This window comes from Vigna angularis, chromosome 4 (genome assembly GCF_016808095.1).
Source record: "Vigna angularis cultivar LongXiaoDou No.4 chromosome 4, ASM1680809v1, whole genome shotgun sequence".
NCBI lineage: Eukaryota > Viridiplantae > Streptophyta > Magnoliopsida > Fabales > Fabaceae > Vigna > Vigna angularis.
Genome location: NC_068973.1, coordinates 33,300,910 through 33,321,037, shown reverse-complemented (window position 1 = coordinate 33,321,037; position 20,128 = coordinate 33,300,910). Strand labels below are relative to the sequence as shown.

The following is a 20,128-nucleotide window of genomic DNA, read 5'->3' as shown; positions in this document are numbered from 1 at the left end:
ATATTTGGTAACTTATCTCTTTCTTCTAAATATAAACTAAAATAAAACTTAAATTACCTGAGTTATGATATACAAGTAATTTTAATTGTAATTATTTTAATTTCACGAAACTGAGTATTTATTTTTTTTTTTTTTTACTTTTCATTTCTTTTATTGGTATGTTTGAATAGATGGAGTGTATTTGTTAAAAATTATTCAAAGTTTAAGTAACTTTAGATTTAATCTATTAAGTAATTAATACTATAATAAATACATTGATAAAAATTTTAACAATTATATTTTTGAAATATTTTTATATATTTTTTTAAAACTTTTGATTAGAATTAACCTAATTGCTTATTTAATTTAATTAAATGATTAACAGATTCTAATAAATACCAATCAATTTTTTTTCTTTTAATTAAAATGATCAATTTGAGATAATTCTGTGTGTTTGTGCGGTAATACAAATACAGTACAATAATAATTTAAAATATCAAGATTTTGTTAAATAAAAAGTATATATCTGAAAATTAATTAAATTTTTAAACAAATAAAAAAGCACCGAGATTTAATCTCCGAACTGTACACGTTAAAGTGCTTTTAAAAGTGCGGAAAAGGTACCCATTGGACATGTAAGCTGTACCGTTCCAGCAAAATCAGAACACAATAGGAACCAATCATCCCTCGCCAGCACCACGATGAACGGCGCTTACATATCACGCAACACCTCCTCACTCCTTCACTCTTTCATTTCCCCAAACAAACCTCATGCTCCTCCCATTTTTCTATTTTATAATGTAATAAATAAAAACCTACCATTTTTATTTATTTATTTATTTATTTATTTATTTATTTAAGCTGACACTGTTACACTTTCTTTTCATTCAAGACCTGTAGTATAAATTATATATAAATATATAAAATAAAAAGAAACCTGGAAGAGAAGAGAAAAGAAGTGTTTGGAAGGATTGTGAGTGTAACCGCATGAGCTCCAATTGATGACATTCACGCCAACGGCCGTGGAGTGACCCAGTGAGGGACTCATTTCTTGCTTTAGCTTTCTCTCACCGCAGCCAAACACAGCCTTCTGCCATGGATTCCATTCCCTTTCGCGATGGCAACATACACGCGATTCTTGACTCTCGATATCTCAACTCGCCACTGGTATTCTTCTTCCTTTTCTCTCTTCCTCAAATTCAAAGCGTCTCCATACTACGCGATTAAGAATCTTGCCAATTCCGATTCTCAATCTCGTGCATGGCGATTTTCGTTGGGTGCTCTGATTTTCGTTCGTGATTTTTGCCGTATCTTATGATTCTTGACCCCGTGAATGTTCCTCTTCTTTTCTTTAGGATGTTAATCACACTTTGCAGACTCATTCCTCTCTCATTCGGAGGCTTTCTCAAGAAAGGGAGTTAGAGGTTGGTAACGTATCTTAATTTACTCAAGCATCGTAGTAGTTTCTGTCATATGTGAGCATTGAATTGGAATAGCGTCCGTGTGAATATTCTCCCGAAATGTTATTCGATCATATGCACGTTTTTGTGTGTTTTTGTAGGCACCTTAAGTTAAGTAACGCAAATTGGGTGTTCTTATCTTCATCTTGATTTCTTGTTTTATCGTAACTTGCGTTTGGGTTTAGGCAATTCGAGCACTTTATGTTACGCATGTTTACAGAATATTGAATACTTGAAGGAATGCACAAAAAAGTGTATATTTTGAAGTGCCTCAAGTGATCGTAGAAGGTAAAGGCATATAATCCTTTTATACTCATCTTGTCTTTGACAAATCGTTGTACAGTATATTTAATGTTTTGAAAACGGTCTGCAATTGTGATCTTGGACGGGACATCTAGTTTTCTGGGCCACCACAACCGCAGCACAATCACAATTTTGGCCACATACGATACACTTGTTAGCAATATCCTGCAATTTAAAACCTTTATTATATGATGATACATATATCGATTAGACTTCTTGAAAAAGGGAGGCAGTCATCGCGAATTTCTTAAAATTATTGGCACTACCCATGCATTTCAACGAACATTCTCTTCATGTGTCTGTAGCTGATTGCTTCATTTTCTATGTCCCTCATTACCTCGAAAACAAATAATCTATACACCCTATTTTTGTTTCTTGACCTCACTGTGTATCGTGTTTCTCCTTGTCTGAATAGGGCCACCTTGGCTGTGTCAATGCGGTGGCTTGGAATTCGAAAGGTACAATGTTGATATCCGGATCAGATGATACTCGGGTAAGCCACTTATTTTTAATGTCATTTGTATTGCCATCTCATCTACATATACTAGATTGTAGCTATAAGATTTAACAAAATGGGAACGACAATTAGTTTTATTTGTCCATGATTAAATTGGCCTATTACTCCCCTTTTGCACTCTACGTCTACTACTAAAGACTTTGACATCTCTTTGTTATATTATGCTTGCATCTAGTTCTCTCTCAGTTGTTTGTGATTTATTTTCAAACAAAATAGGGAATGATAAGAAAATCATCGAACTACTTAGAATGATCCTTTGATAAGTTCAGTCATAACTGTCAAAAGATAGCAAACAGACTGATAGAGTCATAGAAAATTGTTACAGCCTTTTTGTTTTATAACTTCCTCTTGGTCTTCTCCAGAAGGCAATTAATTGCTTCCAAAATTTTGCAGATCAATATTTAGCCTTTCTGTTTTTTGTTTATAACTTCCTCTTGATCTTCTATTGTAGTAGAAGGCAACTAATTGTTTACCTGAAATTTTGCATTTAGATTTTCTGTTTTTGGTTTATAACTTCCTCATGGTCTTCTCCAGCAACACAAGGCAGTAATTGTTTCCCTGAAATTTTTCAGATCAATATTTGGAGCTATTCTGGTAGAAAACTTCTACATTCAATTGATACAGGACATACAGCAAATATATTCTGTACTAAGTTTATACCAGAAACTTCTGATGAGCTTGTAGCCTCTGGAGCCGGAGATGCTGAAGTAGTATTGTGATTCTTGAATATTTTTAATGGGTAATGCAGTTTTAATTCTCAATTTTTTATTTATTTATTTTGCTAGGTCCGTTTATTTAACTTGTCTCGCCTAAGTGGAAGTGGATCTAGCGACAATTCAATCATTGCTCCATCTGCACTTTACCAATGCCATGCTCGAAGAGTCAAGAAATTGGCTGTAAGTTATGTGGTCTAAGAATTTGCTAATTTAGCATAGTTTGAATAGCATTAGATCAATGAGGTTAAAGGAAATAAAACAAAACCTATGTAGGAAGGCCTAATTTAGGCTAAATAATGTTAGTTTTCACGTCTTCCTTATTCCTTTTTGCAGGTTGAAAATGGCAACCCTAATGTAGTTTGGAGTGCTAGTGAAGATGGGACCTTGAGACAACATGATTTTCGGGAAGGTACCTCTTGTCCTCCAGCTGGGTCTTCACACCAAGAGTGTCGAAATATTCTTGTAAGTGGTTTAACACAGTTGTATTCATACATACGATTTTGAATGCATTTGAACCTTGTCTGACATGAACATCTGAGCAGAATTGTAAATTTAAAATTTACAGCTCTTCCTTGCATATATGTGATCTGGGAAAACTGAATATCCTCCATTTCTGTAATATTTGATTTTGCCAAATTTCCAATTGGTTTGCTTGCTATCCAGAGCATCTGAATCAACATGTACCATTTATGTTGGTCTCATCAATGAGCTGATTCTTTTTCATTAAAATGAGAACTTCCCATTCAAGTCTTTTCACCAAGGTAGGTTGCAGGAGTATATTGTTACCTGCAATAATGTTGAATGTAACTACGCCGTGTTTTTTTTATTACGGAAATGTTTTTTTATATTATTTATTATGCATTTTACACTAATGTGATTGTAGAAGTAGTCAAAATTCAAATCACTTCTCTGACATTTTGTCCTGTTTTTCCAAACTGTCACAAGTTATTATGGTAGCTAATTTATATCCTAAATTATAAGTCCGCATGGAAAACCTATATGACTAAGGCGTCTCAAGGGAATTGTTAATTCTAAGCTTGTGATCTTGGTTGCATCCTTGATCTCATGATGCTATCATTATTGCCTTTTCTTAAAACATTCGGATGTTTACAATCTTTGCAGAGTGTAGTTTTTGTATTTTTGTACTGCAAGTTAGTCAGGAAGCTGGTTAACTATGATCACTGTTTTCAAAAGTTGGAATCCTTGTTTTTTTTTCTCATTAACTGATTTTCATGTTTAATGTCAGCTTGACTTACGAAGTGGTTCTAAAAGATCACTTGGTGATCCTCCTAAACAAGTCCTTTCTTTAAAGTCTTGTGATATTAGTTCAACTAGGCCGCATTTGCTCCTTGTTGGTGGGAGGTAAATATTTCTGGTAATTAATTGTGTTAATTAATTCGTCCTTTCTATTTCAAAACTGATTTTAGACTTTCTATATCTTGCAGTGATGCCTTTGCACGGTTATATGATAGAAGGATGCTGCCACCTCTAAGCTCATGTCGAAAAAGAATGTCTCCTCCTCCTTGTGTTAATTATTTTTGTCCAATGCATCTTTCTGATCGTGTGAGTCCCTTGGCTTTACATATATGTGATTATCAATTCTTTAAGTGTTTATATTGCTGGTGAAGAAAGGAATGACACATTCATGTGATAGAATCCTCTAATGTGTATAACCACAACCAATATATATATATATATATGTATATATATATATATATATATATATATATATATATATATATATATATATATATATATATATATTTGTGTGTGTGTGTATATGCATGTGTGTGTGTGTATGTATATACTTACATATATGTGTATATATACATACATATGTGTGTATATGTGTATGTATGCCCTGTTTTAAAATCCAATCAAGATCTTTTTCCTCTCATATAGCTAACCCTTTTGAAGTGCATCTATGAGTTTACATAAACTTTTGAGTGACAACCTTACATGTTTCATTAATGTTGAAAGGCAACACAATTTACCACAACATTGGGAATTCTATTTCATCCTAGAGGGCTAAGTGGGATTGGTACTGTGTTGAATTCCACGTACTTACCCTTTGGGTATCCTCATAAAACAACAGTATTTTTACACACCAACATCCACTGTTGGGTTGGGCATATTTGTGTCTTAGGAGATGGTGGTATTCAGGGAAATATTAATGTCTCATGAGGAAAATGACAGCTGTGACTATGGTGGCGGCAGTTTTTCCTTGGGATATTGGTGATGTTGATTTTAAACAAATGTTTTTTGGAAAAGAACCTAAGATACATAGTAGTCTACACATTAAAAAATACTTGGGTTGCAAATATCATTAGTATTTCCTATCTCTATTCTCCAAATCTCTAAACCAAAATAAAGTGAGTTTGTAATGTTAATTTTCCATTCTTCATACTAAATGCCCTACGTGCTTTATGTTTTATTGATTTTCTCATTTCCCCCCTTGGTATATGGTGTGTTTTGGACATGTAAGTCTTTATAACACTTCAGGCCAAATGTTTTTTTCTCTCAAATTGTATCTATTTTACAGGGACATCCAAGCTTACACTTAACTCATGTTACATTCAGTCCTGATGGACATGAGGTTCTCCTCAGCTATAGTGGAGAGCATGCTTACCTGATGAATGTAAATCATGGTAATAGCATTGAACCTTGATTCTTCATTTCTTGTTTATTTATTTTTCACAAGTAGTATAAGATAATGTGTTTTTTGTTTGTTCAACTTGGGATATGGGTAAATTATAGAAGTTCTTTCATTTCCTGACAGTTACTTGTCATTTTATTTGGTTACGCTGTACTTGTTTTAGCTGTAACCTTTAAGTCAAATTATCAGATACACAAGTGTAATGTGTTTTTTTATGAACTCTTGGTTAGAAGGTGTTGAGACTTTAAATAATGTAATGAAGCTTGAATAGTGAATTTCCTTTATTTTTGTTTTTTTTTTCTCGTGTTTTGAAGAGGCCAATGATACTGCATTTCACTTTGATATTTCCATGATGTGTGGCACATGCTAATTCTGCATATCTTTTACTCTTTGTTTAGCTTTTTCAACTGGAACTCACAGTACATCTTTTGAAGACCTTATCAGAGTTCCAATTTATTAAATATTCCTTTGGAAGGAAGTATTTATTTCATTTGCTGACAGGTTTTCTCTGATGATATGTCAGTTATTTTCTAAGTTTTGATTATCGTGTGGATTTGGATATTCTCAACTATCTATGACTGTGTTACTGCAGTAACTTACATTCTGTTATGTTATGGTTTCTATGTTTATGTAGATTTTAAAGGTGAGATAGTACTTAATATTTTTTGTTGTGCAGCTGGAATGAATGAGATGCAATATACTTCAGGTGACGTATCAAAGATGATGACTTACTCTCCTATAGTTAATGGGATAGAGTTGCAGTCTTGTGTGTCTAATGTCTTCCCAAACGGGTTTCCTATTAAAAAGAACATTGCTGCAAAGGTACGAAGTTTTTACTTTTTTTGGGGGATCTAAGAGATGTCACTTTAGCTTTCTCATAATATTTTTCTTGACTAATTGGGTTTTGCAGCTTGACAAGTGCAGGAAACTGATAAAATATGCTAAGAAATCATTGGACAATGGGATACCCTATTATGGAATCGAGGCATGTAATGAGGTTTTGAATGGCTATAGCCATATCATTGGGTCTGCGCTTAAACATGAATGCTTGTGCACTCGTGCTGCACTATTGATCAAGGTTATTATTATTATGGGTCTCAGCGTTTCGTTCTCCTTTCAGTTTAGTATTTTTTTTTTATATATTTTTTGCTGGACTTGACATGTTTTTAATTTTTCATTCTTTATCCAGAGGGATTGGAAAAACGATGCTCATATGGCTATAAGAGACTGCTATGCTGCTAGAAAAATTGATAATTCCTCCTATAAAGCACTATTCTACATGTCAGAAGCACTGTCACAGGTAATTTTTTTTGTATGAACTTCAAATTTGAAAATGTTTTCACTTTGAAATAATACATTATACTGGTTCTTTAGACTCGATATCAGTCTCAAAAATATGATAAATTATGAGAGTCATACAGTTTTTGCTTGTTAGCAGAAACAAAAGAGAAAAAGGGAATTTTATATGAATGAAGTTGATGATGAAAGGATTTTTTGAGCACATGTATTCTATGTTTTTTTAATCTTCATGGAAAAAATTGTGTTTGGTTGCACAGGATTGCCGTAGTAGTGAGAATGGGAGAGATAGTTGAGGTAGAAATACTTGTTACTACTATCAATTATCATAAATGTCTTTGGGTGGTTGAGGTTAGGACTAGCAAGGGGATATAAAACTTGGGTATTAGAAGAGTGAAGTTGGAAACATCTAAAATTGATATTAATATGGAATCCTCACATAAATTGTATTTATAGATATGAAAATAAAAGAGAACCTAAGTTGGGTACATTTAAAATTAACACATAATATTGTAACTAACAATATATAATGATATTTTAACAATATATAACATTCCCTTCTCAAGCTGGTACATATAAATTGTATGTACCAAACTTGTTACAAATATAATCAATTCCAAGTCTCAGTAAAGACTTGGTTATAATATAATCTAATTGATCACTTGAGTTAACAAACTCAATTTTAATGTCTCTAGATATGATTTTTTCTCGAATAAAATGTCAGCCAGCCTCAATGTGTTTGATCTTTTCATGAAATATAAGATTAGAGCTATTATGAAGAACATCTTGATTTTCACATATAAGTATCATTTGAGTGACATCCAAATTGCAACTCTTTAAGGAATTGTTTAAGCCAAATAAGTTCACAAGTGACAGAGGTCATAGTTCTAAATTTTGCTTCTATAGTAGATTTTGCTACAACAATTTGTTTCTTGTTCTTCCAAGAGATCAAGTTATCACTGTTAAATGAAATATTATTGATTCACTTCACTTACACCATTTTCCTTAATCCTATACTTATAGGATTAAGTTAATGGAATACACCTCACACACACTCAGATATATCACATACACACTCACAGCTCACATACACACTAACACTCCTTTCCAACTCACTCTGAACACACAACAATAATTCTAACACTCCCCCTCAAGCTGGATCATACATATTGTATGAGCCAAGCTTGGAATATACATACTCAAATGAAAATAACATCAATCAACCAAATTGCAAATACAAGCACTAAGAAAAATACAAGCACTAAGAAACTTCAACTTGGAAAGTCTTCAAACACAAGAGATTTCCTTTGCAGTGTTGTCTTGGAACGATACTCCCCCTCACTGTAGGGACTAAATTGTCATCACTTTCTGATGGGGCCTGTAGTGGCTGGAAGCGACAAATCTACAGGGACTGCCATCACTAACTGACGAGATGATGGGGACTTACAGGGACGGCCATCTAGCACTGACTGATGGGGCCTGCATGCCATCACTAACTGAGGTGATGGGGACTTACAGGGACGGCCATCTAGCCCTGACTGATGGGGCCTGTATGCCATCACTTGACTGATGAGGTGATGAGGGCCTACAGTGGTTGGAAGCATACTTCCCCTCACGACTGAACAACATGAACGTGAAGGTGGAGGAATGGGTGAGAACCGATCCGTACGAGGGTTTGGACAAATCTGAAACCCATAACTTCGGAAGATTCAATTCAGCGGGCGGTCTCAAAGAACAACTCCACATGAGCTGTTACAACAAGGCAAAAACAACAGCAAAACGGTGCCGGACAGCGGCAAAACGATGCCTGGACAGCGGCAAAACGATGCCTGGACAGCGGCAAAACTATGCCTGGACAGCGGAAACGGCGCCTGGACAACGGCGCCTGGACAACGACGCCTGAACAGCGGAAACGGCGCCTGGACACCAGCAAAACGGCGCCTGGACAGAAGCAAATCGGTGCCGGAAAGCAGAAAAACGGTGAATAAGCTGGACACAGTCCAGCAGAGAGGGCTGGAAATTCACAGTCCAGGTGCTGGAAAAAAGAAGGAAATACACAGTATGGAAGGTCACGGTTTTGAGAGGCATGACAGCAGCTGCACACAACATTGATGGCTGGAAGGAAAGAGATGAATCACATCCATCAATAACATTTCACATTCCCGGCTGCTAAAAGAAAACAGCAGCAAGTGGTAAGCATCCAGCAAACACAAGCCCAGCAAAGAGTGTGGACTTGAGAGAAGACCGGGAGATAGCTGCTGGTCCAGGTGTAGAAGTGCAGCTCATGTAAGACATATCACGTCCAGCAGAGAAAGCACACAAAGAGAGGATGATAGAGACAAGAAGCCCTTCTCAATGGAGAAGGAGATGATGGAAGCTGCTTGGTCACAAATGGAGCAGCAACATTGAGAACAACAGTACCCTGGTTCAGGTTCTTCAAAACAGAAACTGATTAGTAGTTCACGCATCCAGTAAAGTGAAAGTCACCGGTCCAGCAATGAAACATATTACGAAGCACACGGCTAATCATGTCCAGCAGCTTGGAGAGATTAGGAAGAGCACGGATGGGGTGCAGCAGTACTTCACGGTGGGCAGCAACATCCACCAGTCCAGCAACTTCCATCCCGCAGCTTTGGGGTGAAAACAACAACTGGTCCAGCAAGGCAACAGCAGGCACAGGGAGCTTCAGGGAGCTGCTGCTGTGACGTAAAAAGAGAAGCATCATGTGTTGTCCAAACCAAGCAAGTAGAAACCTTGGTTCGCAGTAATCCCGACAAGCATCAGAAGAAAGAACTGTGACAGGAAGTTTAAAGCAATGGCAGGCCTCTCCTTCTTTTCCAAGTAGTAGGCAAAAGGAAGGAGATGATGACTATTGTTGCTATGGAGGGTCAGAACAGAGAGAAGAAGCTCCGACGACGGCTATAGAGGTGTCGCGGGGAAATTTCCGGCGAGCAGAGGGCGGCGCATGAGCTGTACGCGCCTGCTTGCAGTCACAAAGAAGCGGCGCGTGGCGGAGCGTGGGAAAGAGTCAGACGCCGGCACCGGTGGGGTTGGTCGTCGCTCGAGTAGACGTTCCAGATCTGCTGGTCACCGGTCGAATATGTGACGGTGGCCGGCGGCCGGCGACGGAGTGGCTGGAAAGAAGCGCTGCGTGGCGGCGCGTGACAGAGAACTGGCTCTCGAAACCGGCGTGGTTGGCCGGGTCTAGATTGGTGCCGACTGTGGCACAGATTTAAGAAGAAGAAGAGAAACTGAAATTTTAGGGCTGCCGACGGTGACGACGTTGGCAGACAGCAGCGAACAGATGGGAGATAACCGCAAACAACGGCACTGGACAAGTGCAAATAGTAGTGACAGTATTGGTGAACAACCCACGACAGAAATTTTAGGGGCTACCGGCGGCCATGGTGGCTGGCCGCCGGCAGACAGTCAAGACCACCAGAATAGGATCAGACAACCTGCTCTGATACCATGTTAAATGAAATATTATTGATTCACTTCACTTACACCATTTTCCTTAATCCTATACTTATAGGATTAAGTTAATGGAATACACCTCACACACACTCAGATATATCACATACACACTCACAGCTCACATACACACTAACACTCCTTTCCAACTCACTTTGAACACACAACAATAATTCTAACAATCACCAATAAAGACACAATATCTGGAAGTGAACCTTCTACCAAAGGGAGATCGTGTCCAATCAACATCTTAATAAAAGACCACTTTAGTATGATTATTGTGACCATATGACAAACTTTTTCTAGGACCTCCTTTAATGTACGAGGAATTGAGAAATTGACTCACAACATTGATTGCAAAGGAAATGTTAGCATGAATAACAATAATATAGTTAAATTTTTAACAAATCTTTTTTACTTCTAAGGATCCGAAAAAGGCTCTCCCTAATTAGGTAGGAGTTCCATGAGTCTGTCAACAAATTTTGAGTTCATCAACCCAATTTCCTCCAAAATATCCAATGCATACTTCCTCCCAAGAAATATCTGAGTTTGTGAAAATCTTTGGTATGAAAGTATTGACAAAGGTGTTGTTTCATTTGAGAGTTACCATGGTGGTCCTATATGTAAGGACAATGTTATCATTGAATAGAACATCCAGAACTTGAGTGATGGTAAAAGTGAGTCATATTAAATTGTTGAACACGGCTAAATTTTCTAAACCAAGCCTTAAGAGACCGTTTTAGGCCATACAAAGATTTGCGAAGATGGCATACCAATCCTGAAAACTTCCCATGAGCAACAAAACTTGGAGGCTGCTTTATATATATTAGAAAGTGGGTTTTAAGCCTAACTCATCCCTACAAACCGGCTTGTAAGGTGAGGTTTGCACCTCACTTATATATTATAAATTGGCCTTATCTCTAGTCGATGTAGGACTTCCAACACACCTCTTTCACATCGAGGTATAGACATCTCGTGCGTGATAGTAGAAATTGGGTGGTCCGTTAACGGCCCGATAGCGGGTGGAATAGAAGAATAGAATGCCTACTTAGAACTCGCTAGGATAGGCTCTAACCATGGCTCTGATACCATGTTAGTAGTGAACTTTAAGTCTAACTCAACCTCACAAACCGGCTTGTAAGGTGAGGTTTGCACCTCACTTATATATTATAATTTGGCCTTATCTCTAGTCGATGTGGGACTTCCAACACACCCCCTTCACGCCGTGAGGAACCTCAAATTTATGACTTTGGTGTTGAAATTGCTTGGTGTTAACCAGCTAATAGCACTGACTCTCCTTGAGACTTGTAAATAAATGACACAAGCCATCATGAACATCATAGCTGCTACAATATGCAAAGCTAAACACACATTATGAAAGAGGCTAAGGAACAATGCTGAAACAAAGATTTTTTTTTTCTTTTGGTCCAGCGAGACAAACAGTAGTGGCGCGATATGATTCTGATATTGGGAAGGTGACTTGTGACAAACACGCGCCGGAAGCTGATCCGAGAGAAGTCGTTCGTGACGGTGCGTGTGGAGGAGAATGAGGCAGCGACCACCAAGGATATTATTTTACAGTTTAATTCTCAAGTATATAAATTTCTTCCTGCAAATGTTCATTAAGGAAAACATTTTTTACCTCTAGTTAGTAAAAAGGTCATTGTTGAAGAGCAACCATGATTATAAATAAGTGAACAAAAGTCACCTTTGCCACTGGAGAAAAAATATCATCATAATCCAATCTAAAAAACTTGTGTTTAACCTTTGGCCACAAGGTAAGGCTTGAGATGGTCAATAGTACTATCATAAACAACTTCGATGGAAAAAACCCACTACAACCAACACCACATTTTCCAAACTGTAATAGGACAAGCTCCTATGTTGCATTATTCTGAAAACACTTATTTCATCACTAACTGGGATATTGATTGTAGCATATAGAGACACACAAGGAGAACAAGACTTAAAGTAAACAGAAGACTCGTTGAATGTGATATTCGCTGAAATGAAATAACAGTTAAAAGAAGCAGAGAAGCATTTATATTCGAATCCTGGAAAAACACATTTGTGTGATCTTGAAGACAGTTTATCAAGTTCAAGACTAAAATTATAAACAAAACATGTAGATGAAAAAACTTTAAGAGGTAAAGTATGGAGAGGTTCATGAGGAAATCAAATAGAGTGCAGAATTTTGTTATCCAAGACCGAAGATGGCATGCAATTAGTGAGATAACATGCATTGAGCCAAAAATGCTGAGGAACCTCACCATGGCTTAACATTGGGGGAGTTGTTTCAACAAGATTTCAATTCTTGTGCTCAATCACCTCATTTTGTTGAAGTGTATAAACACATAAGGTTTGATGAAGAATGTGATGAGAAGCCATAAAATTTTGAAGAGTGAGAAAGATACTCATGGGCATTATCACTGCATAAGGTTGGGCAGAAATTTCAAGTTGATTTTTAATTTCATTTTAAAATGTTTGAAATATAGAAAACAACTCAACAATTTTTAATACCAAGTACATCTTGAATAATTATTAATAAAAGTGACAAAATATTGGAACCCTAAATTTGTCTTAACATGATTTGGTCTTCAAATGTCAGAATGAACCAAGGCAAAAAGGAGACAAATTAGGTTGTAAGACACTTCTAGGGAAATAACTATGACCTTGTTTTCCTAATTAGCATGACCCACAAGAAAAACTGGATAACAGACAAACTTAGGACAAGTTGCTACATCTTGGCAAGACTAGGAAGACCCAGTTGAGCATGATAAAGAGAGGGAGAATCCATTACTGAACCAACATGGCAAACTGGAAGGCTCGGAAAAAAATCTTAGTGTTCATTTTGATCCATTACAATCTGATTCATCTAATAAAAGATTCAACCCAATACATCTAAGCAAATGGATGTATATCTAAACATACAAAATTTAGGAATTTAAAATGAAATTTTAAACATATTTTAACAAAATTTTCAATAAATAAATTTTGATTGAAAAATTCAGTTTTTTTTAAGGTTTTAGGTAAATTACATTTTTGATAGACTTAATTGTGAAAAAATTGATTGGATTAATTTTAATCTGTTTCGTCATGATAGGACATTCATTGGATTCTGATAAATAATAGGTGGATCATTATCCATCCATAAAATTAAATGGATGGACTTGATAAAGGGATGGATTTACGTGTGGATAAACAACATGGATGATTGATACATGAATTCTTTTACCAACCCTATAGAAACCCAGAAGGAAACAAAGAGAAATAAAAGAGTGTCAAATCTATATATGTTTATCTATGATATCTCTAATTGAAGTTATAGGAGGTATCAAGCTCAAGTTGATAAAATTTAAGGGAATATTTGTGCAGGATTTAAAAGAGTTTTGATTAAAAGAAAATTGAGATTGAAGGAATGTTTGACAAAACAGTTACAGTATGTGTGAATTTATGTTTTGACTTTTGGCTGGAGGGACTTATATAGGGGTTTTTTCATACCATTTGTTTGTCATGTATACCCTGTTAGAACTTGCCTTAGTTTTAAAACCCATTATACTATATTATTTCGTTGCAGTTGGGTAGACATGAAGATGCTTTGGATTTTGCTGTTGCTTCCCATTCACTGGCCCCACTCAAATCTGAAGTTGCAGAGAGAGTAGAGAATGTGAAGAAGGATATTGCGTTAGGTATGTTAGTGAAATTTTTGGATTACCCTTGTTGTCTAAAGAACTATGTGACCCATTGAGGTCCTGAAACATGATTTATATTTTTCTTGTGTTGACAAAAGATATTAGAGAGTATTTAACAGTTACTTCATTTCATAACTGCCTAAAATTGGATACAGAAAAATTTTATTTTCCAAATATTGCTCTTTATAATTGGAAATTATGTACTACTTTTTTTTTTATCATTTTATGTTGGATCAAACTGGCTTATTTAACAGCTGAAGCTGAAAAAAATAGCAAGGCCAATGATGGTGCATCAAGGTCTGACATTCGAGGTGGAAGAATATTATCATTAAGTGACATACTCTATCGCCCCGAGGCTAATGGTGATGTTCCACAAGATGGTTCTAGATCAGACAGGGATGATTCTGATTATGATGAGGAATTGGAGCTGGACTTTGAAACATCAATATCTGGTGACGAGGCACAAGATCTTGATTCAAATATTCTTCATGGAAGTTTAAATGTTAGAATTCACCGAAGAGGTGACTCTAGAGACAATGCAGGTGCTAGTGGCCCAAGCGATTCACCTTCATCTTCGTCACAGAGCAGTAGAACATGTTATTTGGTATATATTTCTACCTTCAAATTCAATTATTGTTGGTGGTTTCTCATCACTATGATCCAAAAATAGGTTGGGTCAAGACAAAGTTAAAATAAGTCATTTAAGTTGGGTCTAGGTCAAGTTGCGTCTAGGTCAAACCAAGCTTGATACAGTTTGAGTCGAGTTATATACACCTCATGCTAAGTTGAGTTGGTCTGGGTTGTGGTCAGCTCAAATTAGTTGGGCTGAAAAATCAACTCGACCAAGGCCAAAGGTCGACCTAAGTTGACCTGGGTTGAAGGTCGAGTTGAGTCCATTAGGGTTGGAGGTTGAGGCGAGTCACTCAAGCCAATGAATTGAGTTGAGTTGGCTTGGGCCAAAGAATCGAGTTAGTTTGCTCATGTTGAGCTGACACGAGCTGAAGTTCGAGATGAATCGGCCAAGATTGATGGTTGAACCAAGTCGACTTAGTTGAGTTGAACCCAAGTTTGCCTGATTAACTTGAGCTGGTCCGAGCTGACTTGAGTTGACCTTCAATACTAGTTGATTTGATTTGAACTTTGACCCGAGCAATAGGTTTGGGTTTTAGGAGTTAAAGTTTTGTAGTGGGATCAAACCCACTTTGGCCTTGATCTTAACTCACTTTAAGAGGGGGCTTATTCAGGAGTGAGTTGGGATTGACCCATAGGCCATGTGTCAAATTAGCACCTCTAAATGAATTTATTTTATTTTATTTTTCTTCCTCTGTATTGGTTCAAATGTACAATCCAAGAACGTAATGGTTAGTCTTATGTGGAAAGGGTGCAACAACATTTGATGTGTTTTTTTTTGTTAGGTTTTATTTGTAAGCCTTTTGATTGCTTATCATCAGTACCTTCAATATTTCGGTATGCAACCTAATGAGCTAATATTAAGTTGTACATTTTGGATAATTTTTTTTTCTATTGTTAATATTGCAGCCTGAACCAGCTGTTGATATGAAACAGAGATTTATTGGCCATTGCAATATTGGGACGGACATAAAACAGGCCAATTTTCTTGGTCAAAGAGGTCTGATATTTCTTTCGTATGTGGTTTTCCTAATTATAATTGGTTGTGCACAGCGAGTCCTCATATACCAAGCAAATTTTTCTTTTTTTTTTCCATTCTCTTTTGGTTGCTTTATATTGTTTGCACAGGAGAAATATATATACTAAAACCAGTTGGCTTTAATAACTTTAATATCAGTTGCTGAAATGGGAAGATAAAAGATCCGTGTATCGATGCAGTGGAAAACATACAGAATCCATAAATATCCTTACTGCAAGTACTGGTCCTACAGATTTTAAAGCTTAAGCCACAATGGAAAATATACTACGTCGTATGTTTTGGGATATGGGCCTTTTCTTTTCTTTCCTTCTAATTTTCTTAACGAATTTCTTACTTTAATTAACAAGAACTGACAGCAGTCAGAATACAAGGGTTTACCGTTCTCTAATGGAGCCACTACTGTATTCTCCACAAAATGCTTTCTAGTAAAGACTCCCTTCAGTCCTCTTGACCCCTTATTATATAAAAATAGACTAATTATCTCTATCTTATTCTTTATTCCTCTCTGTCCACCTTTCGCACTTTATTTTGTTGTTGAGGTACGTGCCTAACATAAGTGGTGTGTTTTGAGTTGATAGTTGGGCTGGCATAGTCGGAAATTTGTTCAAGATCATCTCACATGTTTATTTGTAGGAGAATATGTTGCCAGTGGAAGTGATGATGGCAGATGGTTTATTTGGGAAAAGCGTACTGGTAGACTTATAAAAATTCTAAATGGTGATGGATCTGGTAAACACTGTTTTCCTTAAGAGTTTCAGGTTTTATTAGTCTTCTCTTGTTTGGCTGTCTGTAGCTTTGTTTTCCTCGTGTTGCTACAGTTGTAAATTGTATACAATGCCATCCATTTGATTTTGTTGTCGCAACCAGTGGGATTGATAGCACAATAAAGGTGAGAATGATGACTATATGATGCATAGTATTTCTTGAATGGAATAAAAACTTAAATCTCTGAAGCTTTCTGGGGGTACATTATTCTAGATATGGACTCCAAGTGCCCCTGTTCCATCTTCTGTAGCTGATGGCTCAGCAGGACCAGAAACTTGTGATGTGTTGGCTGCTATTGAGAGCAATCAACAAAAGTTATCCCGTAGCCGCAATTCTATATTGTAAGAATTTTAGACCTCATTTTTTTGAAATTGAAAATGAACATGACTTGTATTTTAGTCTGTCATTCCTCTCTTAATATTGGGAGCCTTTTCTTTTTTAAATACTTACTGAGATATCCCTTTTTTCTATATTAACTGAACTAGCCTAATGTTTCCGTCTTATTGTTGTGGGTCATTAGGCATCACCTCTAACTTTGGAGATCATTAATTTGACAAGAGTTTCATTTAAACCGAATGTTATGAAATAGGCAGGCTGCACGTCTCATCTTTGACAGTGCGCCCAGGTGGTCAGGAGGGTTGGATTTAATGTCTGTAATTATTCTTGAATTGGGCTTGATTTGTAGATCCATTATTAGTTTTTTATTTGTGTTATTATGTTTAACTATATTGGTTTATCTTAGTGCTTTCAGAAGGAATAAACTATTTAGATATTTTTTTGGTTAAGTGATTTTGTTATCCGCAGGCCCTTTGAGCTTTTGGAACCATTTAGAATGCACGACTTTCCTGAGGGTTCGTTACGCTTGCGTCCATTTGAATGTGCTCAAAGCTAAAGGTTTGCTAATTTTCGTTTGCTGGTAAGTCCTTCTCTGTTCACTTCTCTTGCATCTAAAATAATATTCAGATTCCTTTACAAGTCTCTCTGTTTATATAAAGTTTTCAATAAATACTTCGATCTCTGAATAAAAAAGCCTCAGTTTTTGGCATTAGTGATGTTTCAAAATCAATCTATTGAGTATTGGTTGTGTGATTTTGAATGATTCAGTTGGCTAACTTAATGGTTCAACCAATGCAAATCAACCAACATAATAAGATTACCAAAATCTGCAATTTTCTTTACGATGTGATATCTTGAAGTTTCATTTATGGTATATTGCTAACTCATCTATACTATATTTAAAAAAAAAAAATGGTAGCGCTATTGCATTAAAATGTTTTATGTCATCTAAAATATATGTTCGCAGCAGATACAGCATCAATCATATTTATTAAACTTGTATTTCATATGCCTTTATATCGCATGTTAAATTACTTGATCTGTAATCCTGTGGTCCTCAAACTCCAGAATTTTTTAAATTAAGCAGTTTTTAGAAACCTAGAATGAGCTTGCCGTGTTTCTGAAGCTTTCACCTCTAGGCTATCTCATTTGAAGGTGTTGTTCAGAGATCACGTTTACTTTTTCCTTTATGAATTGTCCAAATGTCGAATTTTTGTCCTTTGTAGGACAAATTTCTTTGTATTGGGCCTGATATGGAACCGTGGGGCTCGTGTGTTTGTATTTGACTGGAATACGAGTAAGCTTTAATCCTTAGTACCTTTGTACTACAATGATTGTAGGGTACTCTATTCAGTTGACTGGTAAGTGTTGACATCGATGGGGATCAGTGATCGATGGTAAAGCCAGGCATTTTACGGATGCGCTGGGTAATTTGGAGAGTTGAAAATAAATCCTTTGATTTTGCTCAGAAGGTATACTGTATTTATTTCCTGGACTGTTGATGGTTCCGAAAAAAACAAAAAGAAAATGGAAAGAGTTGTAAAAATTGACATTGTAATGGTAGCTGGTTGGTACAGTCTGTACAGTTAAAGGTGGTCTCTCATTTTAAACATTGCATTTTATTAGATTTAATATCTGTATAGTAAAATGATCTGGTGAAATATTGACTTTTTACTCAGATGCCTCTGTAACAATTTATTTACTGGAAGATTCTAATCATCCTCAGACTAAATTTTAAAAGATTGGAGAATGGGAAATTGGTAGAATTTCTTAAATAATTTTTAAAAGTCTTTTTTAATTTATTTTTAAATATTTATAATTTTTAAAATATAGAATTTCTTAAATAATTTTTAAAATTCTGTTTTAATTTGTTTTTAAATATTTCTAATTTTTAAAATATAGATATTTTGTTTTACTTTCAATAACTACAAATGTTTTCTTATTTCTAATTAATTTAATTATTTTAATTTCTATTATAAGCATAAATACTTTACTATTCTTGATTATTTAAATTAATTTAATCTTAATTTAAATTTAAAGAATAGATCTTTTATTTTTGTAATTAATTTAAGTATTCAATTTTTCCAATAAAGAACGTTTGATTATCTTTATTATTTAATTCTTTTAAAAATGTTTTATAGTACAAGCTTATCTTATTTTGTGATAAAAAGGCATTTTAATGATTATTTTACTTTTAAATTATTTTATTCTTAATTTTTAAATTTTAAGTACGTGTATTTTAGTATTTTTTAAATTATTTAATTTTAAAAAAATATTAGTTTTGGAATATTAAGAATGATTAGTATTAATTTTAAATAGATAATTTTAAGCTAATATTGTGAAATTGTAATTAATTTAAATGTTTTACAATATTGGATATTGGGTGTCTTTATTGGAAGTCAGGATTGTTGATTGTAAGGTGCTGACTTGATTTTCTAGCAATATGATAAGGATTACATATATTTGGTGTGTACTCGTTATGAACAACTTTTTTTGTTTCTACTTAGTGTTTCGGATTCTCGGAATCCAACAAATAAAATTTGTTAGATTCTCGAATAGTTCTTTATATATGGTTACGAACATTTTTTAAATTGTTATAATTCTAAAACAATTGTTACCCATTGACACCAGTATTTTTGTTATTCTTAATAGAAATGTAACCTCAATCATAATTTTGGATTTTTGTATTTTGGTTCCCTTTTGAATTTCTAAATTATGTTTATGAATTTTCAGTTTCATAGTTTCCTTCACCTATAACTAGATGTATTATTATTATTATTATTTAATGATTATATAATTAAATTAAATCATTAAATTTAATATACATATTAAAAATCCAATATATTATTAATACAATTAATGATTGATTTTTAAAGTAATATATTATTAATTTATTTTATATACAAAAATTCACAACATTATTTTTGTTTATTTTAAATAATTAAAAATACATGTTAACTTTATTAATCAGTGAGTTATTTTACTAAAATTTATTTCAATATTAAAAATTCCTTTATTAGTATTATTGTTTGAATTAAAACCCTAATTAGAAACTAAATAATTCAATTAATTAAAATATTTTTATTTATTGAAAAACATAAATACTTAAATTAATTAAAAATTCTAAAATATCTATATTCTTTGTATAAAATTAAATAAATTAATTAATTAAAAATATAAAAATATGGGAATTTATTGAAAAAAATATAAATACTTAAATTTGTTAAAAATATAAAATACCTATACTTAAAATTTAAGCTAAAAA

The 20,128-nt window shown here is 34.7% G+C and overlaps 1 protein-coding gene across 9 annotated transcripts; it reads left to right on the top strand.

The window, feature by feature from the left end:
* The first annotated feature begins 891 nt into the window (after window positions 1-891).
* LOC108331783 (protein ALTERED SEED GERMINATION 2) lies at window positions 892-18,541 on the top strand. 9 transcript variants are annotated; one of them, XM_052875738.1, is made up of 20 exons: window positions 896-1,146; window positions 1,335-1,403; window positions 2,158-2,235; window positions 2,832-2,966; window positions 3,045-3,155; window positions 3,309-3,437; window positions 4,222-4,337; window positions 4,421-4,538; window positions 5,518-5,623; window positions 6,308-6,453; window positions 6,542-6,709; window positions 6,821-6,931; window positions 13,979-14,090; window positions 14,348-14,697; window positions 15,633-15,723; window positions 16,396-16,491; window positions 16,581-16,651; window positions 16,741-16,868; window positions 17,332-17,443; window positions 18,090-18,177. In XM_052875738.1, the coding sequence occupies exons 1-19, from the start codon at window positions 1,075-1,077 to the stop codon at window positions 17,417-17,419; spliced, it is 2,295 nt and encodes a 764-aa protein (XP_052731698.1). In that variant the 5' UTR covers window positions 896-1,074; the 3' UTR covers window positions 17,420-17,443; window positions 18,090-18,177. The 9 variants fall into 9 exon arrangements, with proteins under 9 accessions (XP_052731699.1, XP_052731703.1, XP_052731701.1 ...); XM_052875742.1 differs by lacking the exon at window positions 896-1,146 and adding an exon at window positions 1,660-1,727 and having other exon boundaries at window positions 1,355-1,403; XM_052875740.1 differs by lacking the exon at window positions 2,832-2,966 and having other exon boundaries at window positions 895-1,146.
* The last annotated feature ends 1,587 nt before the right edge of the window (window positions 18,542-20,128 follow it).